The sequence below is a fragment of the Dothidotthia symphoricarpi genome (genome assembly GCF_010015815.1).
Source record: "Dothidotthia symphoricarpi CBS 119687 unplaced genomic scaffold P153scaffold_8, whole genome shotgun sequence".
NCBI classification, from domain to species: domain Eukaryota; kingdom Fungi; phylum Ascomycota; class Dothideomycetes; order Pleosporales; family Dothidotthiaceae; genus Dothidotthia; species Dothidotthia symphoricarpi.
This window is the reverse complement of record NW_022985015.1, coordinates 1,377,891-1,401,078: the sequence shown is the minus strand read 5'-3', so window position 1 is coordinate 1,401,078 and position 23,188 is coordinate 1,377,891. Positions and strand designations below refer to the sequence as shown.

Sequence of the window (23,188 nt, the reverse complement as noted above, 5' to 3'; positions counted from 1 at the left end):
TAAAGATAACTTTTATAATATTAATTTATTAACTTAGACTACTAACTAGGAAATTATAGAACTTATAGATAAGATATTACTATACTAAGTTCTTTAGAAAAATATATATATTTATTTATACTAAAGTAGAAATATAATCTATAAGTAGCTTTCTACTATATTAGTATAGATAAAGATAGCTTTAAAGAAAAATTTAGCTTACTTTACTATCTAAACTAAAGTTTTTTTAAAGATTTTATATAGTTCTTAAATAAAGTAAGGCTTAGATAAATTACTTTAACTAGATACTAGAATATATATTAACTTAGGTTTCCTATAAATAGAAATTTAGTACTATAGTAAGAATAGTAAGATAGTTTAGAATATACTCTTAATTATAGTAATAGGTAATATAATTATAGAGATAGATAGGCTAATATAATCTATACTAGCCTACCTAGAATATAATAAAGTAAATAGATTATTATTTACTAAACTTTATAAACTAATAAAGAATTACTAGTTAAAAATATTTAAGAAATTTAACTAAAAAATAGTATCTCTTTATCTAGTATAAGGTAATAAGGTTATACTTATTAAGATAGATCTTTATTTTTAGGTTATATTATAAAAGTTAAGGCTTAAGAGTATTCTTTATATTAAATTCTAAGTATATTTATAATATTTTATTTTAAGTTAGCTAACTTACTATATAGGTAATCTTACTAGAAGAGCTATTTAAGGAGAATATAGCTAATATAGATATTATTAGTATTCTTAGTAATAGTAATAAGGATTAAAATTTATTTCTAACTACTTAATTCTAACTTAGTACGTAGTTATACTTTTATATACTTCTTCTATTTTAAAACTAATTATATATAGGATAATTTACTTATAATCTTTATTATACTATAGGCTATTTAATATTAATTTAAAAGTTAATAGAAAAGGATAAAAATAAAGAAGAAAGTAAAGATATTTCTAATATATTATACTTAATCTATATACTATAAAGTAGGAATAGTCTAACTATTATAAAAAATATAAATAATATTATATCTAAGTTATTATAACTTAACTATAATATAAGTATAGTAAAACTAATAGTTATCTTAATTAATTATTAGCCTAGGTTTTCTCTTTTATCTAAACTTATTACTACTATTATTTAGTATTTAAAATCCTAGGTCTACTATCTCTAATACTATTATATTATAGCTTATGTTATATTACAGCTTATATTACGTTGCAGCTTACGTTACGTTACAGCTTATATTATATTATAGCTTACGTTGCTATATCTTAGGTTATATATATACTAATCTAGAGTAACTTACTATTAGGTTAGGTTTTAGGCCCCTAGTTTCTTAATAGCTAGGTAGTTAAGCTTTAAACTGTATATAACCTAAGATTAATATAGTATTAGATAGGCTAGAATTTAATTTACGCAATAAGCTCTTACTAAGAAAAAAATATATATATATTTAACCTTTTTTTTATACCTAACTACTAGTCTGCTAGTACATTACTTAAATAGGGCTAAGCAAACAGGAAGCCTTGTTTTTAACGTCCTATAGTCGTATGTAGAAGAGTGTAAAGTTTTTGGAGTTATTATTCTCGAGACTACCAGGAGAAAAGGTCTATACATTTAAACCAGATCCCTACCTCTACCAAACTTAGATTACCTATTGGTTCGTCTTTCGTTCCAAAACTTAGATAGAACGATTGTTGGAGAGAGTGACAGAACTTCGAACGAGACTATCATCCCTAAGACTAACTCTCTCGTTCCTTGAGAGTCTTCCTACAGAGCCGAAGTCTAATGGCAGATTGTCCAGTTCCGGGAAGGATGTTGTCTTGGGAGTACACCGTACCCCGTTTATAGATCCTATGAGCCCTATGCTGAACACCAAAGCGATTATACAGCACATTAACACCACGCCGCCCAAAACACTATACGCGACAATTGTCTCCTTGCCAACGATAAGTTCGTACGTTGTTGTAGCAAGCGAATACCTTGCTTGCCCTCCTGTATCGAAACCATCTTTGAGTATGTCTGTTAAGTTCAAGGTCGTGTCAGACGTCTCGGTTCCCACGGTTGGGGTAGACTTGGCTATCGGAATCGAGCACCACCATAACACCTTCGCTACCAGCGAGTGAAGAGCATAGACGTTGCGAGCGCCTTCGTTATGGCTGCTGTACAGTAAGGGTCCTGTAGCAAAAAACATAGCGATAAATATGGGAGCCATATCAACTTTCCCGGTAAGGCCACCTACCACAGACGCCATGAGGTCTGTCCATTCAGACGGTATGTCGTTGTCTTCCTCTCGGCTACGCCCTGTGAAGAAACCATAGAAAGCGTCTGAAAGCTGCCCCGCGGTAACATGGGCAGGTTTTACGTCGTCAGCGAGTTCGTATGTTTGTATTGTGCTGTTGAGGCGGCTAAATCCTACGGTGCCTAGCCGAGCATTGACTTTCAGATTGCTTGAAACACCTGGCAGGCGTCGCCATTCAGTATCCGACAAGCAGGCAGCCGTGTCCGTCAAGTTGTAACAGGTGTTCATCCCTTGTGTGAATGTTAATTTTGGAAGCTATAGCATTTAGTCAGATACATATACATACGCATTGCAATTTCATCCTCTTTATCTTGGAAACAGATCTGGAATGCGACCACGTTGTTTCCGTACACACCGCAGTCATTTTCCAAGTTGAATTCGATGTCGATGTTTTCTTCAGGCGTGTGAAAGTCAAGTTGATAGCCCCTTATGTCATGAACGACGATGAGGTCTGCGTGTGGCAAGGTTTGATTTTTTAGCAGGTCAAGATCTCCGTACGTTCCTGGTACATAGAAGACTTGGTTGCATGTTTGTCTGCTGCTCTTCGAAACACCGAGGGTGCATGGGACGGTATCTTCACGCGAAGGTGTAATATCCACTGCTATCCTGGAGTCGGACAAGAAGTCTGGAAAGTCAATTCCGAAGATCAGACCAGCAAGCGATGCGAAGTTCTGCGCGGTAGAGACATTGAAGTTGCCCATACCCATGTTGAACGCTCCACTCTTGGTTGTCTCGATGCGATAACTGAGGCGTGTGTGTATGTTTCCTTCGCATCCATGAGCAGTGTTCTGTTTCTCGACAGACTTATGGACCTGCTTACCGAATATAACAACATTAAGAATAGGCAGAGTTGCGATGATGAGCAATCGTGAAGCACTCCACCATCGCCACGATGCGGTGAATGGTCCCTTCTTAATCGAGAGTTTTGCAAGGCCAAAGATGCCAGTACCTTGAGCAAGTCCCAGAAAGCTAAGGAAAGGCTGCCCCTTCTCGCGGACAATTTGATGCCATTGTATTCTCTCGATCGTGAAGGCGAGTGTGAGACCTAACAAGGTGGTCGTCATTTCCGAGAGTATACGAAGAATAAGGATCGTGTAGGTTCGTGAAGTTCCTATCGCTCGATATCGAGAAACTCCAATCCAGCGCAACGCGTACGCGATGGTCAGTATGAGGAGGAGAAGGGAAAAAGCAGCCGTCAGCAAAGCTCCAATATGCTGTTTGAGTTTGGAATAGGAATACCCAGAGGTTTCCGTAAGTGCAGCCTCCCTTGGTGGGGAAACAGCGCGTTCATTGGTGTATACACCTGACTTCGACATTTCCAAACTCTGACGCAGAACGTTTGGTAACAAGTGGTAAATACAATTACAAGAGGAATTTAACAAGCTTGTGGCACCAACAATTAGTTATACGCTCTTGCCTTGATCTGAGGTGCTGGATCTAGACTGAACTTGACCAGCTGTAAAAGCCGTTTTAGGATAAAACAGCCCGACTCAGCCCGACCAAGCCTCGAGTGAAACACTAGACTAAACGAGCAAGCAATGCGAAATTTACGACCTTTCCCCGCACGCCCATGATTGGTCGTGCTTCTGCGTTGCAGAAAATCAAGATTCCCATGTGGATGTGACATGCAACCAGCCAAATAGATCACATAAAACGAAAAGGTTCGTTCGAGATATTCGTAAGCCAAGACGTAAATGCTTGGGCGGAATTCACAACATGCGTGACGTCACGCAACCGTCACGATTGTCTATCAATAGGAGTCCCAAGTTAGAACCAAACCAGCATCATTCAGATTTGTCCCTGACGAACTAGAACAACCTACGAACCTGACAAGTGCAGCATGCTTGGATTCGTATTACACGTCAAGTACCTGAAAATGTAGATTCAGGACGAAGAATGTCGACTGATCGTTTGAAGACTCGCTGAGTTTCTCGAGCTTGTCAACGCCAAAAACATTCACCGCTCGTTCCGTTGATGGCTACTATATCTATCGGCGAAGATCTGGTCGTTACTGCAGCGCAGTATATCAAGCAGGGTCTTACTAGAATAACTAACAATTGAATTTATAGATTGTTTCCAAGCGTTCTCCCCATCGATGAATGTATGCAGACATACGTTAGTGGTTGATCATATGTTTACTTGCATGTATTTTGAGGGAGAAATTCACAGTAAAGAGCCATTATACTTCACAGTAACCTTCATTGAGACGAGGTCCTACAGATGAGAAGCTGATGAAAGGCGACTGTAGAACAAGTAACCACTGTGGCTATCGAGAGTTGAGAGTTCATCATTTCGTCCTCAATCATGGCGCCCAAGTTCATAGTATCTACCTTGCTTTGCTCATCCATCTTTTTCGAATTCTATAAGATATATGCCCTTGGTCAGCAATTGAACGAGTTATCGCACATGTTCGTGAGTCCAGAAAAGGATATTCAATGGTTAACGTAAATATTTACGCCTGTCTTATCCTACTCTCGGGTATTGATAGACCATGACTGAACGTTCTAGGTCTTGAATAGCAATATCTACATTGTCATGGGTTAGTAAGATGGCACGTTCGTCGACACGAATCAAAGTACAAAACACCAACACTTATTCTTCCAGCAAGCAAGTACAGCAGTGCGGGAATCCGAGTAGTGCTTGTGGCCCGTGCGCAATACACCACCAACAACCACTAGTTCGAATGTCTGCTATTCAAAAATATGATTTACTCGCCCGGATCTGGGGGACAAGACCACCGAGAGGTTATGAGACTCAACAGTGTGGTTCAAATTGTGACCAGGAGTCCAGCTAGATGGAGGCGCGAACCTGCTTGAGGACAAACCCGAGAAATTCAAGAGTCTGGCTTTAGATTTTGGATCTACAATTCGATACGAAGCCCATGAGTAGTCGAAGGCCTGAACTTTGTGAAGCTGGCATTGTGTCTCCCTGGAGCTCGTGAGATATAAATTTGCTAACCTCACATCGTGGACATATAACATACATTGGTCCGGAACAAGGTCGCTGCTCATTTCACTCTCTTTTTCAGGCCCTCTTTCACCGTCCCTACTAGCCCTCCTCACTATCTATAGGATTTGACCCTCCCGTACCACACAGACCTCACAACATCTCTACCCACCACAAACTACTTCTAACACAAAACGCACTGCCAGCCAATTTCTCCACCTACTCGCGAACGACATACCCACGACATGTCTTCTCCGCACAGTTCACCGGCCCTGTTTACCGACGAAGTAACAGCAAACAGCTCTGCACTGCCTTCGGGCCTCACGACGTGGGAGACAACCGCCCTGCCAACCCAGAACGACACAGACGATGTCATACCCAAGACGGCTCAGGTGGATACAAGCTTAATGACTGAGCAAGAGAACGGCATTCCTACCGCCCACGGCGGCGAAGGTTCTGCCGGTGACACCGACGAGGAGCTCTGGATTTCACTATACCACCATCTCCTACTGACGCTTGCTCTCGACAAATCTATGCCGCTCATCGACTACCTCAACTCAGGAGTCGCGCGTCAGTTCGACGCATTCCAGCAAGGTCTTTTGGATGGTGACGGCAAAATCGTCCAGAACCCCACAACGCGTACCCCAGAGCAGATGCTAGAATTTGAAGCCAAGTGCGAGCGGCTGGTTCCAAATCTGATAGCACGTATCAAAGAAGCTTCGGACAAAAACTCTGTTTGGTGGCCAGAGACCGAGACAGTTGACAACAAGACTCGAGAGACGCACTGGTACTTCACCATCAATGAACTGGACATCCAACGCTATCGGAAAATTCGGCTGGAGGAAGGCATCAGCGGAGCAGGGGAAAATCGGGAGGACTATCCAAGCCTTGTTCAATTTTGCCAGCTGTTGGTCGAAGAGCATTACGTGTTCCCCAAGCAGGTGACGCGTGCAGAGGGCGAAGTGTTCGACGTTGACACTGATGACAACTCAAGACAAGTCATCGCTTTCTTCAAGCAAAAGAACCCTGAGACCGACGAGTGGTACACGCAGGTCGACGAGATCCCAGAACTGCACGATGCTGAGGATGCGGACCAAAACGGCACCACAAAGCCCCGGAAATTCCTGGTCCCTGAACCGTTGAGCCTTCTCATTCCACCCAAGATCAAGGATAAGCTATGGGTATATAGGCCGTCTACGAAGGATTGGGAGCGCGCTGACGGGAAGATCTGGAGGCCGATCGTTGTGATCCGCGAGTTCCGCTCGGACACAAGCAAGTATATCAATACTCACATTGACCTCACTAAGATCAAAGACGCTGATCCCAACGCCTATCTGTATAAACGGTTGTACAATCAGTGGGTCAATCAGATCCGGCGTCGAGTGACGAAGGAGACAACAATGGTCCGTGATCACTGGACAGAGGAGGAGCGTATGGTGTTATACAAGGCCATCAACGTTTGGTGTCGTAAGAATGGTCTGGATAAGTTCGGCCCGAATGCGATACAGGTCAAGGCATTGGTGGAAACCGCGGATGAAGTCAATCAGGTGCTGAACCGGTCAAGAACGCCCGACGCTTTGAAGATGCAGATAAACACTGCGATTCGAAACAAGCAAAGCCCCGTCTACCTTCTAGCTGAGCAAGCTAAAGATATGAAGAAACGAATCGAGCAGAGCGAAGACGTGCCCGACAAGGAGCGATATCCCATCGAAGGTATCCCACTCTCCGAAGGGCCCACCACTGGAGACAAAGGTCTGCAAACCATCGACGCTGATATGGACAGCGATTTGGACAAAGAAGTGGATGAATACGACGTGAACGTTGAAGATGATGATTCGCAGGCCACGCTCTCGCCTCCTTCATCACCATCGGAGAAGAATCATTGAAGCAAGCACCGTGCACATCTTAAGCACCAACCCGAGTCCAGTGGTGAAGAAGGACAAATGCTGTGGGTAGTTCTTTGAACCGGAATGATGTGTGAATAGGACTGCGTGGGATTGCAGCCAGTAGCGGGTTGAGGAAGTATTTTTCTTATAGTTTTGTTCATGACCGCAGAGATTGGCGTTAGGATAGATTCGAAATTTTTCAGATATAATCAATTGAAGATTGAACAGAACGATGAATATACAGTAATCTGGATCTATGATTTGAATGTGCCTCATGAGAAGCGAAGTGAGGTCTTATATGCGGGGTCATAGATAGAACGACAATTTCAATCCGCCATCATGACCAACGACAAGCAGTGTGTTTTCAGCATTGTATCAGCTGACCAATACGATACAAACCTATGAGTTCTCATCTGATCAATCGTTTGTGGGTGCACAGGAGCCGGATCTTGGATCTGAAGGCTATCTATACAAAAGTATTCACTTATGCGAGTAACGAAGTGAAGTCGTTTGAGTGACCACAGTGCGGGACGAAGACAGAGTCCACCCCTGCTGGATAATGGGAAACACATCTCTTTGAGGACATCCAGCCAGCACGCAGCACGAGGTTCGAAGCAATCCAAAGGCTGGTAGGAAATAAGATCACGTTGAATAGGTTTGCTTGAGAGCCGCCCACTAGCAGTGAGGGCTTGCATTTGCTATAACTAAGCATAAATGTCATCAAAATCTAGGTAGCAGTGAAAAGGTTAGACCTTCGATATACTTATTTTCCGTGCTCACAATGTATCTCGTGAACGATGTTGTCGGGCAAAGGCACTGAACTCTTTCACTGCTCTGGTAGCTTTCCCTGACCCACCCGTTCTTGCTCGGCTCCACCCAGCGCTCCAACTATAAACACACGCGCGATCCAACACTCTTTACTTATATAGACCACTCAACTTCGCCCTAATCCTTCAACTTTGTACAACCGAACAACTTGATTGCTACCAGCTCTTGCTCTTGCCCACACGACAATCACTGAACGACAAGCCAAATAGTAGCCCTTACGAGTTTGCTATTTCGCTCACTACACCTTTCTCCTTCCCATCTTGTACTAAACACCCATCCTACCGACGACCCATTTGAAACCTCAAATGTAAGTTGTGCTTGGCTCTTACGACGCAATCAATACTGACACGAGTGAATAGTCGGAGGTACCGATCAAGTCTTCACCTCGTCTCTAAGGTACCCAAGTTCTCCCTCTTGTCCTTTCATATTCCTTCTCCTTCCACCTTGTGAGCCCTCGCTGGGTCAACCACCGCCCATTCCACTGACAGCTATCTCCTTGAACACCTACTGATATCTGCTCACTCAGATCCAAATTCACATCCATACGTGCCAACTCCAAGATGTCGAACAACCCCACCCCCGCTCAGGCAAGCTCGCCCAAGGAGCCACTGGTCCTTTACTCCGAAACCTCGAGCGAGGCGAACGCGGTGCCAGAGCAGCAGGCAGACGGACAAGAGATGAACATTGACGAGGAAAATGCCCAAGGTAAGCAAGAAGTCCGTTCACATTCGCGGGAGGTAAACTGACCACTCGCTAGATGACAACGAAGATCTGGCTGCCCTGGCCGACGATGGAGAACAGGACCTCGATGACGAGATCTTCGAACTCGGTGGCGGCAACGACTATGTCGGCGATGAAGACAACGACTCGCAGGATGAAGATGCTGTTCAAGCGAGCACTGCCTCTCTGCCAGCTCCCACAACTTGGACGACCGAACAGCAGGTACCTGCTCGTCTTCACAACCAGGAAGTGTTCACTCAACACCCTACCGACCCTGCCATCGTTGTGTCAACCTACACGATCCCAGACCCCTACAACGGCGGCGTCTACACACAAACCGACCACCTCCCGCAGATCGACACCACGGCCCAGCCCTCAGGTGACTTTCACTTCATCCCCTCGCTCGAGATCGCCACGATCCCACGGAAAGACTCCAAGGGACGTGTGTGGCAGTACGTCGCCGCGCGAGGTCAGTGGGAGCATCCAACCGGCAAGGTATGGAAGCCGATCATCTTGTTCCGTCGTTTCGACACGGCGACGCACCGTTACATCGACGCCTACGTCGGCCTTTCGAAGCTGCAGAACGTTGATCCCAACAACAGCGCCTACTCGACAGCATACAACAAGTGGGTAAAGCAGATCCAGCGGCGCCGCGATAGCACGTATATGCCTACGGTGTTCAAGGACCACTGGACGACGTTGGAGCGTTGGGTCATGTATGACAGCATCAACTACCTCTGTCACACACACGGCGCCGAGACGTTCGGGTTCCAGGTTGACGGCGGGGTGTGGGGTGACCTGGAGATGGAGTACATCGCAGCCCGCATCAACGCTGCGGCAGGAGGCAGCCGGAATCGGGATTCGGTGCGCAGCCAGATCGTCTCGGCGCATCCAAAGAAGAACAAGGTGGTGCTTGATTTGATGCAGCGCGCGAAACAGTTGCGCCAGTACATCGAGCATGGCCGCGTGCTGACTGTCGCTGAGCAGTTCCCGGAGAATGCTATTGCTCTCGCGGACTTCCCTGTGCTGGACAATCCTCCTGTGGCGGCGACTCGGATCCCATTGACTCCAGCAGCTGGTGACATCGCGCCGGCAGCGCCCCCGAGGCCTGTTGCGTCTGGCTCGGCAGCGGAGTCTCAGACAGCAGAGTCTCAGACAGCGGCGTCGACATCAGCACCACAGTCGACTGCAGTTTCCAAGGGCAAGGGCAAGGGTAGGCGTGAGCGGGCTGAGGACACTGACGAGGAGGGAGCAGATGCGGAGGCCGAGGCAAACGCAGAAGCGGAAGAAGATGACATCTTCGGCTTCTCTTCAGCACCTGCGTCTCCGATGGCGGGGCCCTCCAACTCAGCGCCATCGCTGAAGAAGAAGCAGACGGTTGATGAGAATGATAAGTGAACGAATGAGATGTCGGTGAAAGTGCAGACATGGCGCGACGGACTAGCGAGCGGATTTCCTCCTTCAGTACCACCTTCCCTCATGATACCTTTTCATAGTCGATATACACCTGTGAAATGACTCACATACCCAAGTTCAAGTTCAGATTGACCCAGTGACGTGCGACTAATGTATACAATGAGCATGGCCTGGCGGTATATGATCCAGCTGATACTGAAACAACTACATCCAGACCAGGTTCGAAGCTTTATAGGCCGCAAGATCGCGTGACAAGCAAGGTGATAGACGCGAAGGTCCCAATAATATGAGAAACGAGTGTTTCCACGGCGTAACAAAGCAGCAAAGATGCTTTGATGAGCAACGCGACGCAGCCAGAAAGGCGCACGAGTGGTCCTGGCAAGCGTGGAAAGGAACCTTTGGACGTGGTGAGAGATGAAAACAGGCGTATGAAAAAGAACAAATATTGAGAGAAAGGGCTTATGAGCTGGTAGTTGACCGTTCATTTTAGGGCACAGTCGATCTGGAGGAGGGATCTACATGAAGAAGAACAATCGCGAACGGGAAACCAGGGAGCCATAGCACGAGAACATGACTTGAAGTAAAGCGTGCTATTATGAATAGGAAATCTTAGAATCTTGTCTCAGCAATGTAGTCATGAATTCATACGAATACTTGCACGAAGACTCTGCATTCTATGTCAGCGACGAGTAATGATAGATTGAAACACCCAGGTTCAATACCAGCACCCGACTTCAACCTCCGCAACACCATACTATGCGGACCTATCCCCACCAATTCAAGACGATGTCCAGCTAACAAACTCAACCCGACTTTCGCATTCTAGAACCCAAAAGAATCCAACAAACTATTCGCATCCGGCTCATGGAACTGAGTAGGCGGCGGTTTCTTCTTAGGCTCCTCCTTCTTAGGCTCGACCTTCTCTTCCGCCTTTCTCGCCTCCTCGCCATTGTCCTCCTCATCCTCATTCTTCTCTTCCTGTACTGCCCCTGCATGTTCCGCGAGCTCGTTCTTACCGTGTTCACGCACCGGAAAGTCAGCCACAACCAGGGAGCTCCGCCTTCTAAGCAGCTTCCTAGGATCAAAGTCGAAGTCCAGTGCTGATTGATTCGGACCACGAGCATGGAAGCTCTCACGCGGCATAGCCGGACTGAGCGGTGGTCGTCCCGGCATAACCCTTGTCGGTGGGGGCAAAAGAAATTCCCAAGTTTTCACGAGATCCAGAGCGAGCACGTCACATCCCATGCGCTCGTACAGGTTCGCGGTGTGGATTACAAAGTCCCACTCCTCGCGCATGCCAATCATGGTCGCGCCGCGCAAAGTCTGTAAAGACTTCTCGCGGAGTTGCTTATACAGAACCACCAGCGCGGGGTCATCCGTGAGGTATGATTTGCTCTTGAAATTGGGTGTTTCCGGTGGGCTAAGCAAAAGGGAGAGCGGTGTGACAAGGGAGCGGACAGCGTTGTCGCGGCGGCCTATCAGCCAATAGGCCCAGGTGGCGAGCCAGCGATTGCCGTCGCGTGCAGCTTGAGGGAGGACCTTATCCTTTAGGAAGTTTTGTAGAACAGGAGAGTCATCGCCACCATACACTCGCGCCACTGCGATAGCGAGTTGAGTATCACCCAACTGGTTGTGCAATACCATAACAGCGTCCTGCAGATGGTCTGCAAGCAGGAAAAAAGAAGCTGCATACTCGAACCGCCTTCTACCCATCAGAGCGTATGCATTCTTCAGTGCAGCAGTTTTCCATCGATCCTGGTTGAAGTTGTTGGCAAGGAGTCGCTGGGTTGCACCTTGTTCCCTAGACCACGTAGCCATACGCCACAGGCCCACCAAAACTGGCTTCTTGCGCAATGCGAGATAGTATAGTGCGCAATCGACAGGATTCTTCTCGTCAGTCTTGGTGTACTCATTCCGGGCGATGATCTCGAATTGGGCTCGCTACATTCGTTAGTGAGGTTGTCGAGGTGATGGAAGATATAATCGACTGACCAAGGCATTGATGTCGGTCATCCACATGAATATCCCACATTCCTTAGCATGTTGCCACATCATTTTCCCATTGAAGTGCCGGCTCACAAGATCGGTCAGGATGTCTTGGCTTCCGGAATGAAAAGCCCATATGATCTCTCGCCATGAAATTGGGCCCTTCTGCGTCTCGTTGAGAACATGCTGTCTGAAGAAAAGCAAAAAGCGACCGGCGTTTTCGTCAATAGAGCGCCGATGTTTCTCGACCATGCCTATGCATTCGACGATGTCGGCGAGACGAAATTGTTCTCGACTGGAGAGCAGCGGTATCTGTTTCTTCGTAAGAAGTTCGTTGAGGTTGACAGCGACCTCCTCGGTCACAGTTTCGGGCTCGCCGTCATCTGAGAAGTCGGCATAGGACGAGCGGATCTCTTTTCTTGAGGAAGTGGTATGAGTCTACTTGGATCAGCGTTGTGTCAAAGCCACGAGGGGTAAGTGCTTACCTCATCTTCGAAGAAATCCTCCGTTGAGAATCCCAAAGTGCTGTCAAAGTCCTCACCTTCAATCCAGAACTTCAACTTTTTGTACAGTCGTAGCAGGACACGTTGAACAAGCAGCAACTTGCCAGCCAAAACACACTGTGATAGCAGCTGCGGATGATACATCGGCAGTGGACCGTTCAATCTGCTGACAGCCTCAAAAATATCGATCGAAGCTGTCTTGCGGGCAATAGTGCGAAGGCTAGGGAACAGTCCCTCGGATACCTCCACAACTTCGTCCTGGATAAACAGCTGGTTGCCTGCGCCAATTACGAGATTACCACTGCCCAGCCAAACCGAGTCGCCTATAGGGTGAGGTGTGATGTCGCGGATGTGTATCTGTCGTATCTGTACCCAGGATGGCCCAGCATTCAGATAATCGTAGCGCAGCTGAGCGTAAATGACAACGCGATGCGGGAAGCCTACTGCAAGGATTGACTGATTGTCTGGCGTAGATGACCAATCCAAATCTTGAATGACTCCATTCCCTTCGAACGTCTCTTCATACTCAAGTTGCGAGCTTCTTGTGTTCCATATTGTCAGTGTTGTCTTTTCAGCATCTACCAATGCAGCTTTACGTATCGACGTGCCACTGGCAAGTGAAGGATTGTGTATGCCAGTTTCGACAGTGGAAGTTAGAAGCCACTCGAGCTTCCGCTTCTCGGTATTCACTCGCGCAGTCCATGACTTGATGACGCCAGACTTCGTATATGAAATTGCGACATCGCGAGCAAAAGTGTCAAGAAAACCCGATATCACTGGCGCAGTCCCCGCAGGGTCTACAGGCAGGACGAAAGCCAGGTCATCACCTGATCCAAGATCGAATGTTGAGTACTCTTCAAGTGATCCCTGTGAGTATCCGTTTGTGTGCCCATTGGTCGCAACAACGGTTGATAGCTTGCGACCAGAAATGGGATCTCTTTCAGGTAGGGGCAATTTGACCTCCCAACATATGCAGTTCATCTCAGAGCTGATGGTTGCAATGTGCAGAAGCTGGCCACCTGTCTGCGTTTCGGGAATGACGAGCAAGCACAAAGGCTTACCTTGTAGTTTGTATGCGCGACGGGTTACTTCAACTGCTAGCGGACCTCTCGTGTCCCACAACGCGATGTGTTCATGATGCAGAAAGACGACGAAGTTGCCATCCTGGAGCAAGGCTGTACGGTGGATGTGCTCAGTGATCTTGACGGTGCTATGGCGATGGAGTGTTGTTCCACTCTCTGCTGGTCGTTGTACCCACACAATGCATTCATCTGCTATCGTTCGTGACACCAGCGCTCGTCCGCTAGCTGTCCGATTGACTTTCTTGATAGCGTGCAGATGTCCGGTCCACACTGCTTTTCTCTGAATGCGCTGTGTCTGCGGTGATGGGTTAAAGAGGTAATCGATTCGTGACTCCAGCCACTCTATGCGCCCGTCGAAATGATGAGATAGAAGAGTGAACTCGGAGTCTGGCTTGTCACCAATGAACGCATAGAATTGGACATTGTCTTCGAGTGCTTTAGGGTTCTTTGCAAAGTGCAAATGAAGGCCGTCCGAATGCGCAATGTTGAAAACATCCGTAAGCTTCCTAGCTTTGGCCCCTACATTTTCAAACCCCCACGCCGACATGTTTCCCTGATCATCCAACACCACACATATCTCCGGGCTGCGGTTAGCGACCTCGATTAGATGATGATGCGCAAGACCGTGATCCTTCTCCTCTGCTGATGCTTGTTGCATTGCTCTTTCTGTTGCTTGTGCGAAGTATTTCCCGTCAATAAAGAAAGCATATCGTTTTCTTGACTGTTGGTCTAGCGGTATTGATCGCGGATTTATCGATGCCATCAGATCCACATCAGCCCACAAATGCATACCGTCAACACCATGATGTTCCCCGGGTACCCATACCCGCACTTTGTGGTCGGCGCAAATCGTGTACAATACGTTGTCCACTGTCTGCTCACCGTGCGGCTGGCGCCAATGCAAACCTGTGATGGCCATGGGATGGGGTAGATAAAAGTGATCGAAACATTGGTCTGCGGAGCCAAACGCAAGCCGTCGCCATATCTTCAAGAGTCGGTCGTGCCTGCCAGTCGAGGCTATAGCCTCTGCGTCAGGCGAGAAGTGAGCGAACTTGACTGGATTAGCCAGCTGCTTCGTCCAAATCTGTTCTGTCGCGCCGTGGGTATTGAACAAGGTGAGCGAGGCACTTCCTACAAGTACTTCGTCGGGCATACCCCATGAGATTGTCGTTATCGCGTCGTCTGGGTTGGGGAGTGCCATGCTGCCCTGCAGCGACCACTGCGCGAATCAGCATCACGCCTCGCCTTCTTGAGATAGCATGCACACCTTGATAGCGCCCTCATCTTGTCCGTATGGTTGGTATATGTATATGGTCTTGGTCGAGCATGTCGCGATCTTGCCTGTGCCTTTGTCTAGTGCGACGGCTTCGAGCTCGAACTCCTCGTCGATGTAGATGGTCTGCAAGACGTGGTTTGGGCGGTCGAGGATAATGAACGCGTTTCCAGAGATGTAGATCTGTTCAGCATCAATCTCAGCAATTTGCGCATATGCGACGCGCAGGAAGAAGTCATACAATGAGCTGGTTGCCCTCCCACAGGCCATGGGCGACGGCCTGCAGCTTGGCCTGCGGACGCCCAGGAAGAATGCCGCGCATGAGAGATGTGGAAGTATGCTATTGATTCCACATTTTCCTGCTCGTCGCGGAGCCTTGCAGAGCTTCTAAGCTTCAGGCGCACCTTGCTACGATGGTCAAGTGATGATCTGATGTTGATGACGCTGCCGCGACAACATTGTCCAATCTCAGGTACATCAGGAGCAGGCGCACGGTCCACCACTGTGTCGTCAGATCTCCTCGCGGAAGCACCACCCCGTCAAAAAAAACTGGACAGTTTTTGAGATTAGTCACCCAGTTCGGTAGTGACTAAGCGCAAAACTGTCCAGTTTTTTTTGACGGGGTGGTGGAAGCATGAGCTTGACAGAACTTTGAAAATGATGCGCGCCATTTTAGACATACAGACCCGAATTCCTCCTTTGATTTTGCCAAACTCTAAATGTCCGTTTGATGAACTCTATCAAATTCGAATTCGCGAACTTCCCATCTAATACCAGCGCCTGAGGCTCATACCCTGCCGCAAGAACAAAAAAGACTTTTCGCATAACCACCCTGATAGCTCATCACCAAGCTTAAGCCATCGTCCTCTGCACGTTCCCCACGACCTCACCCTGCTCACCCTGCCCCTTCCACTCCACCGTCACCGTGATCCCCCGATCATCGCCCTTCTCCTTCGCGTACGTCAACGTACCCTCCAACACTGTCCCAGCCTTGAATTTTTGCTTCTCCGCCACTTTCTCATCCAGTAGCAGGACCGCCTGGTGCCAATGTGTCGGCGTGTTCGCCGGTCCAGTTGAGAATCCAAGCCCAGGAATACCATTCTTCCCCCAGTCAACGTTGTCTAGTGTCTTGACGTCCTGTGTGCTACCGGAATGGATGAATATGGTGTCGAACCATATGGCGATGGCTTCTAGAGACTGGACGTCACGGTCGAGCTTCATCTGTAGAGGAATTTTGAAGCTCAGCTCCTCGACGGAAACAGTCTTCATCTCGAGCAGATGAGATGTTGCAGAGCCACTGAGCGCTTTCTCAGGGACGTCAAATACGCCGATCTCGTGTGTGTTCAGGAGCCCACCAGGTATCATGGGCGAGAAATCGAACCCATAGATGTCTTTCCAGAACTTCTCTCCCGTGCTGTCAGCTATCCAGTTGGCATCCGAGATAGGGGCAAGGCGGATGTTGCAGTGGCTGGGAACCATGATGCCTCCGTCTTTCAAATACATGTCTCGCGCGCGGAGAACCGAGTCAAGCATGCCTTCGAACAGCAGACCATAGCCCATCCACTCCGAAATGATGATGTCGACCTTCTCTTTCCCAATCAGACGTTGCGTGTTGAAGTCCTCCACTCTCCCTTGGATCACCTCGATGCGATCTGAGTACCCGTTCTTTGCGATGATCTCTTTCGCGCGTAGTGCAATGCCGGAGTTGTCGACCGCGAACACCTTCTTCGCACCCGCTCTCGCGCAGAACAACGATAATATTCCAGTCCCACACCCAACATCAAGAACGGTCTTTCCTGCAAAAACATCGGGATTCTTCTCGATAAAGTCCCGGTAGCTTTCTGTTCGTACACGGTCCTCGATCATCTCCCGGTGGATACCATTGCCCTTGTACGACTCGAAATAGTCCTCATCCCGATCGCTGGTGATTTTCAGTTTGGACAGATCTTCTGGCCTCTCTTTGTGCATGACTGCCTCATACTCGTCGTAGTCCACAACCTTGGAATCCGAATCTGGCATCAGATCCCCTAGCTCAAATAGCAGAGCGTCATCTTCTAGCACAGGCTGGAGGTACTTGTCACTTTCGAGATCTTTCAGCGATATCTTGATACTCTTGGGGTCTGTGCTCTTCTCTGCCTCTGCTCGTAGGTAGTTGACGAGCTTGATGATTGTGAGCTCATCCGCGTCTATAGCATGTAAGTGTGATGTTCGAATCAGGTAAGGCGTGCGAGACGGAAGACAAACCTGATCCAAGATTTTTGATAGTCTCGTTCAAATCGAAGCTGTGTTCAGTCTTGCAATGCGTTGTCATGTCCGACACGCGACTACATTGCTGATCGCAGAACAAGCACTTGAATGTTGTGGTATCGGGTTCGCTTATGTCTTCGTGGATGCTACCAACAGAGCTTCCAGAGTCTGAATCGCTGTGTGCCATACCGAAGCTCAGGACTTTGCTTTCTTTTTGAGTGAGTATTTCCTCCTCTTCCGGTGATCCTAGTTCAATTTTAAGTCAGGATCTGGTCGCACTGTGGTGGAAGAAAGCTTTGAGGCTAGCGTAAGTTTTGTGCGCAGAGGTGCGGGGTTCGGTCATCGCGCCTGCCGTATTGTGGAGGGAAGCGCAAGATTGTAAACCACTTGATCTATTTCACCTTTTTCTTTCTCCGCTCCATCTCAAGATTCGCATCGTTGCCATCTCCGTCGCAATCTCACATCGGCTGCTATGAAGTCGTGAATTGAAGTAGCCGAATATGTTACAACGACGTCGTGTTCTGACAACACCGTGTACTGTATTCCATCTACTGTCCGATCTCCTTGATCTTGACTGACAACTTCGAATATTCCGTAAAGTAAATGCTGAGAATTGTATGCTGGGTGATATCACCTCAGCCTGTGGTTTTTTCTTCTTCCCATTTTCTCTAACCATCTCTTGATGGGGGTTCATCCTTTCTCATCATAATATAGCAAAATATTATATCAAAATGAGGTCTTGTATCACACGAGTCTCATACTTCGATTGTATATAGACCTTCTAACCCACAATGTCCATCGTAGCCAAGTCATTCATTTCCAAATAGATGGTAAGTGGGAGTAGAACTCCAACCCAAAATTAAATCAGTGGAATGGCCGAAGCACTTGCAACTGTGGAACATTTTGATATCTGCTCAGATATTGGTGTGCCTCGTTACATAGCAGCTCATAGTTCATGACAGTATCGAATAGTTTCGTCCTTGTCACATTACCAGTAATTACGAGGTCTCCTCGATGTGGAATACACGCTTCTTACAAGTCATACATATCAGTTTGTTATCACTTTCCCGTATCGCTTGCAGATCACCATTCACCCCAAGTTTCCCCGTTACTGTCCCTTTGCGCGTCCACTCTGTTTCACTACAACCCGCAGCCATTTACCAGTTCAATTAAACTGCACGGAGATACCTTCCAACTCTAGTATTTCCGCCAATTTCCGTAACGACAAACCAACAATGAATGCAACAACCACGACTCCCCATACACCAACAGCAAGGAAGGTGAGAGAGAGGAGTCCGAGGAATTGAAGAGCTGAACTGAGAGGCGCATAGTATCCCACGAGCTCGCAGGGTTCTTCTACCAGTCAGCAGAAGGGCACGACCACACCCTCTGGGATCCACAAATCGCCGACAATCCAGCAAGCTTCCAAAGTTGTAGGATCCAATACTCCTCTTAAGGCGCAGCAAGGATCCAACACAGTACCCTCAGACGCGCCCACTCCAGCACAGAAGAGGAAGTGGGAGGGCGCAGAGTGGGCTGGGAAGGTGAGTCGGAGTTTCTCGTGGCGGCTGAGTTGAAAGACTGATATCGATGGTTAGCTTACTTTGCCAAAGAAGAGATCTCGTGGAGGCAAGAACCAGGGAGCGGACGTTCCGATGGCTCAAATGCTACCACAGAAGAAGCCGCTGACTGAAGACGGGGAGTCGAACAGCGAGGTAAGCCTGTACTTGATGTTGGAGGGCCTTGCTATTTCTCACTTGTATTGCGCGTTCTTCCCCATGTTGCGTGTGCAGCAAGGAGTACACGCATCGTCCCTTCCCAACAGACAAACTCATAAGGCTCTGCCTGACATCTTCCCCTATACGCAAGCACTCAGAGCGTCTGGATTTCACTCACAACGACATAATTAACACACTTCCAGACTCCGAACCCAGTATCAACAACAAATCCGTCAACAACAACGAAGTCATCAACACCATCCCAAATGTTTATTCCGGCCCAAGAACTCCAAGTACCAAACGCCAACACCACCGCCCACTTCCTGTTCACCTGTGCAATCCACAACGCACCATCTCTCATCCCGAACAGCCCCTACAGCAACCCCATATCCTCATTGCACGTCGATAACATCGCCAACGCCATGTGGCAAGTCGCCTTCGCTCATCAGGACGGGGTCATGCTTCAGCAAGTGTGCATGTACTGCGCCATGTACAGCGAGTTGAAGTTGAGAGCGTTGGCGAAGTTGAATTTCCTGCCCAGCTGGTGGTTCTTGCGGGAGATGGCGGTGTGCGAGTTACACGGGCAGGGGTGGATGGTCGACGACGCTGTTATGCAGGGTACTTGGGTGACTGCGGTGGCATATTGTCAGAAGATCATGGGCGCTCAGGGAAAAACGGTCGCGAGTCATGGGGAGCATGTTATGGCGTGGAAGGTTGAGCAGTGAGATGGAGGAGATGCTGATGGTCTCTGATTGGGAGGTTGAAGAGATGATTGAAAGGACATTTTGGTATTCATAACTCGCCGACAGAGCATATCTGGGGAGTCCATTTGAACCTTTGGACGAGGTGAGTAACACAAAGCGGCTTGGATGGTCTTGCGTCGGCGTTGAGTTCAGTTCCTCAATTGGGTTGGATCAGGCAGCGAAAGACATGAAGGCTAGTTCTACGGCACAAATACTGCTGTCACTCAGTAGAACCAGAGCAAAATTCTTGACGCCTAATACAAGTCCAACAGTCCTAATCCAATTCTTCTCAAACATCTCCCTTTTACCAGCAGCGCTTCCAGGCTTTCAAGGAATCCCGTGAAATGACAAAACAGCTGAACACGTTCCTTCCTCAAACGCCCCATCACCTGCAGGCCAAGGAAAACAGACACCCATAAGTACATGGCAAGACATCAGTGCAGACCATGGTTATACAGCGACTTCCTGGAGTTGTTCTTGTTCCCTGTGTGACGGTTTCGCTCAGCCGGGAGAAAGTTCGTGTAGATATTGATTTCAACAGGAGGCAAAAAGGTGATATGAGAAACATGACTGGTAAGTGGAGAGAGATGACGAGAGCCAAGCCATCAGAATACTTTCATTAGGAGCACGGAAAGTGGAGACTTAAGCATGTAAGAAAAGAGCAAGCCTCCAAATATCTCCACATCACTGTGGTGCCCATGCACGACAAATATGTCCATTTCCAAGTTCCGGGCGCCATGCTATGCAAACCGTAGGGAGAACGACATCACCAACCCATTCGTCAAACACCATTTCGGAGAACTAAAATCTGGCTTCACGAGTATCCTCAAGCCTTCGCAGTACCGCGTCCGCATCCCTTGGGCTTTGCACGAGGTTTGCGCGCCTTCGATTTGCGTGGAGCTTCCTCTTCCTCCTCATCTTCGTCGGAGATACCGATATCCTCCTCGCCGATATCCATCTCCTCATCTTCATCCTCATCCTTGGCTTTTTTTGTGCGACTGCTTCGCTTCTGCTTCTTTGCTCGGTCTGCCATAGCCTGAAACGCTTCCTCGGGCGGCTCATCCATGTCCATGGGTGTCGCCCTCTTGCTGCCCCGTGGCTTGGGCGCGTACTTGGCCTCTAGCTGGTCGAAGAAGCCGCCCGCTCTCTGTTTTTGTCTTTGCTGAATCAACGCGGCCAGACCAGCCATATCGTCTCCGCCCTTCTTTTTGCTCTTTGCTTTGCTGTCCGCCTTTCCCTTGGATTTCCCAGCTTTCTCTTCCGCAGCCTGGCGCTTGTCCCAATCCTCGCGCCTCTTCTTCTCAGCATCCTTGGCTTTCTGTCGCGTCTCATCGTTCTCCTTCGCGTATGCTGGACACGACTCGATCGTGCCCTTTTCAATTTCCTCGTCCAGGATCTGCCTGAAGCGGTCGTCGTCCACGAGAATATCAGACAGCATGACAAGCTCGTATATCGCATTTAGATTGCCCTTGGCCTTCTTGTACGCCTTGACCAGCTCTCGTCGCTCCTCGTCGCTACCCTTGAACTCTTCTGACACCTTGTTGATGGCGTCCTCGTTGACCACATCCTCAAACTGCTGGCGGTAGAACTTCAGCCAGTCGAAGCCGTCGTCGTCTTCGAGTGTCTCGGCAGTGCTGCCAGTGAGGTCGTAGCGCTTTCGCCGGCGATCATCGGAGAGGACGGCGTAGGCGAAGGCGATTTCTTGGAACTTCTTCTTCGCGGCTTCCTGCTCGCCTTCTGCAGCCTTGTCTGGGGTGGTGTTAGCAGTGTTGGTGAGGGTTGATTGGAGTCGTACCTGGATGATGTTTCAGCGCCAGTTTGCGATACGCTTTCTTGACCTCGTCGGCGGTGACATCCGTCTCCAGACCAAGCACCTCATATGGATCAATGGTTGGTGGTCCATCATCCTCTTCAACGTCGTCCGCCTCGTCGTTGACAAACGGGTCGTCATTCATTTCCTGTGCGTCGCGCTGTTGTGGGGCCTTTCGCGCCATATTGTGTGGTTATTGTATGGTGAGGTTGTGATTTAAATGTGGAAAGCAAGTGATGTCGCGGTAGGTTCTCTCACGCGTTCGCGACGTGTAGATAATCGGACTTTAGACGGAGCTAAGAGCTATGACACAATTCCTACAGACCACTCTCACTTACACTCTCACCACTCATCCTCATCCACTCTCAACATGCCCGAAGATTGGCCAGGACCTGTCAAATACTGGGATGGCCCAGTACCGCCTGCATCAGGTCCAGATCCTAATGATCACATGCAATACATGCGACTCGCTCTAGATCAGGCCCAAGAATCACCACCAAAGCCCTCGAACTTCCGTGTAGGCGCACTACTTGTCAACGCAGACGATGGAGCCATACTGTCCCGCGGGTACACGCTAGAATGCGAAGGAAACACGCACGCTGAGCAGTGCTGTCTGTTGAAGTTTGCTCAAGCACATGACCTACCTGAGGAGCGAGTGGGAGAAGCATTACCGCCAAACACGGTCATCTACACTACCATGGAGCCCTGCAATTTGAGACTGAGCGGCAATATGCCCTGCTCAGATCGGATCATCAGGACGCGGAGCAAGGATGGGGAACAGAGGATTAAGAAGGTCTATTTGGGTGTGAAAGAGCCGGAGAAGTTTGTGGGCGAGAACGAGGGCAGGAAGAAACTTGAAGGGCATGGCATTGAGTGCATTCACGTACCCGGATTGGAGGAACGAATCTTGAGTGTTGCGACTGCCGGACACGACAGTTAGAGGATTGAGTGCGAGTGTTGTATAGTGTTGAATCATCACGCGATCTTACTGTTGCCTGACCCAAAAGCAGCGTTTACGATCTTTTCGGTTTATCCTGACTACAGCTACAGACAAGTACAAATCAACATCTAAAATCTTCTCGAGATAGAACAGATCTCAACAAATCCTTACCTTACTGCTGTCCTTCGCGCCTCAGAAACAGAATTTGATTTGCCAGGCTCGCAACCTTTCAGCCTGGGGCTTGTTGTGACGCTACACGCCTCAGAACCTGTGCTCTTGTATACCGCCAACACCTTCCTATCGTCTTCAGTTGGACTTCGTGAGGGGGGTATTGACTTTGTGCTAAAGGGAAAAGAGTTAAGACCAGAACCACGGAGCACCATTCATGTCAATAGAGGCAACGAAACAGATCGGCCGTGGTCTTCCAACGACTTTCTTGCTCTCGAACCCGAAACACCCACCCTTATCAACATCCCGTTCGGTTCCCAAGCCTCAGCAACAACATCAGAAAGCAGGTGCTTTGACGTCCGCCTCTGGATAAACACTGCGTCATTCGAGACAGGCAAGTCTTACAACGCAGTGTTGCCCTCTGGGGTTAAAGTCTCCTGGTGGCGCTGGGCGACTCCTTACGATGTACAACATAACACACCGGATAAGTTACAGGGACTATCTGCTGCTTGTTCTGCTATCAGTCTGTGGTGGAAGGGCAGGACAACGATAGCGAAGGCGTCCCAATTATTCCAGACGAAGAGCAACTGTCTCTCTATGTTCTTGA

At 48.3% G+C, this 23,188-nt stretch overlaps 8 protein-coding genes across 8 annotated transcripts; 4 read left to right on the top strand and 4 right to left on the bottom strand.

Annotated features, from left to right (window-relative positions):
• Positions 1–1,913: 1,913 nt before the first annotated feature.
• P153DRAFT_222478 (uncharacterized protein) lies at positions 1,914–3,702 on the bottom strand. The gene is made up of 4 exons (XM_033662640.1): positions 3,136–3,702; positions 2,602–3,081; positions 2,256–2,545; positions 1,914–2,191 (listed from the first exon to the last, which is right to left on the bottom strand). The coding sequence occupies exons 1-4, from the start codon at positions 3,629–3,631 to the stop codon at positions 2,126–2,128; spliced, it is 1,332 nt and encodes a 443-aa protein (XP_033525049.1). The 5' UTR covers positions 3,632–3,702; the 3' UTR covers positions 1,914–2,125.
• A 1,804-nt stretch (positions 3,703–5,506) lies between these two features.
• P153DRAFT_356389 (uncharacterized protein) lies at positions 5,507–7,147 on the top strand (the record flags this gene model as incomplete). Its single annotated transcript, XM_033666642.1, has 1 exon — positions 5,507–7,147. The coding sequence occupies one exon, from the start codon at positions 5,507–5,509 to the stop codon at positions 7,145–7,147; it is 1,641 nt and encodes a 546-aa protein (XP_033525048.1).
• A 1,388-nt stretch (positions 7,148–8,535) lies between these two features.
• Positions 8,536–10,093, top strand: P153DRAFT_384918 (uncharacterized protein; the record flags this gene model as incomplete). Its single annotated transcript, XM_033670385.1, has 2 exons — positions 8,536–8,680; positions 8,733–10,093. 2 exons carry the CDS (start codon positions 8,536–8,538, stop codon positions 10,091–10,093), a joined length of 1,506 nt encoding a protein of 501 aa, XP_033525047.1.
• A 558-nt stretch (positions 10,094–10,651) lies between these two features.
• P153DRAFT_422511 (WD repeat protein-like protein) lies at positions 10,652–15,382 on the bottom strand. The gene is made up of 5 exons (XM_033672374.1): positions 15,197–15,382; positions 14,950–15,138; positions 12,583–14,901; positions 12,104–12,535; positions 10,652–12,052 (listed from the first exon to the last, which is right to left on the bottom strand). Exons 1-5 carry the CDS (start codon positions 15,275–15,277, stop codon positions 10,934–10,936), a joined length of 4,140 nt encoding a protein of 1,379 aa, XP_033525046.1. The 5' UTR covers positions 15,278–15,382; the 3' UTR covers positions 10,652–10,933.
• A 280-nt stretch (positions 15,383–15,662) lies between these two features.
• Positions 15,663–17,479, bottom strand: P153DRAFT_422509 (S-adenosyl-L-methionine-dependent methyltransferase). Its single transcript, XM_033672373.1, has 2 exons — positions 17,200–17,479; positions 15,663–17,141 (listed from the first exon to the last, which is right to left on the bottom strand). The coding sequence occupies exons 1-2, from the start codon at positions 17,387–17,389 to the stop codon at positions 15,808–15,810; spliced, it is 1,524 nt and encodes a 507-aa protein (XP_033525045.1). The 5' UTR covers positions 17,390–17,479; the 3' UTR covers positions 15,663–15,807.
• Positions 17,480–18,437: 958 nt separating this feature from the next.
• On the top strand, positions 18,438–19,645 carry P153DRAFT_384916 (uncharacterized protein; the record flags this gene model as incomplete). Its single annotated transcript, XM_033670384.1, has 4 exons — positions 18,438–18,482; positions 18,534–18,746; positions 18,801–18,917; positions 19,124–19,645. 4 exons carry the CDS (start codon positions 18,438–18,440, stop codon positions 19,643–19,645), a joined length of 897 nt encoding a protein of 298 aa, XP_033525044.1.
• A 620-nt stretch (positions 19,646–20,265) lies between these two features.
• P153DRAFT_338695 (DnaJ-domain-containing protein) lies at positions 20,266–21,707 on the bottom strand. The gene is made up of 2 exons (XM_033665800.1): positions 21,459–21,707; positions 20,266–21,412 (listed from the first exon to the last, which is right to left on the bottom strand). Exons 1-2 carry the CDS (start codon positions 21,655–21,657, stop codon positions 20,490–20,492), a joined length of 1,122 nt encoding a protein of 373 aa, XP_033525043.1. The 5' UTR covers positions 21,658–21,707; the 3' UTR covers positions 20,266–20,489.
• A 136-nt stretch (positions 21,708–21,843) lies between these two features.
• On the top strand, positions 21,844–22,413 carry P153DRAFT_288988 (cytidine deaminase-like protein; the record flags this gene model as incomplete). The annotated part of the gene is made up of 1 exon (XM_033663626.1): positions 21,844–22,413. One exon carries the CDS (start codon positions 21,844–21,846, stop codon positions 22,411–22,413), a length of 570 nt encoding a protein of 189 aa, XP_033525042.1.
• Positions 22,414–23,188: the final 775 nt, after the last annotated feature.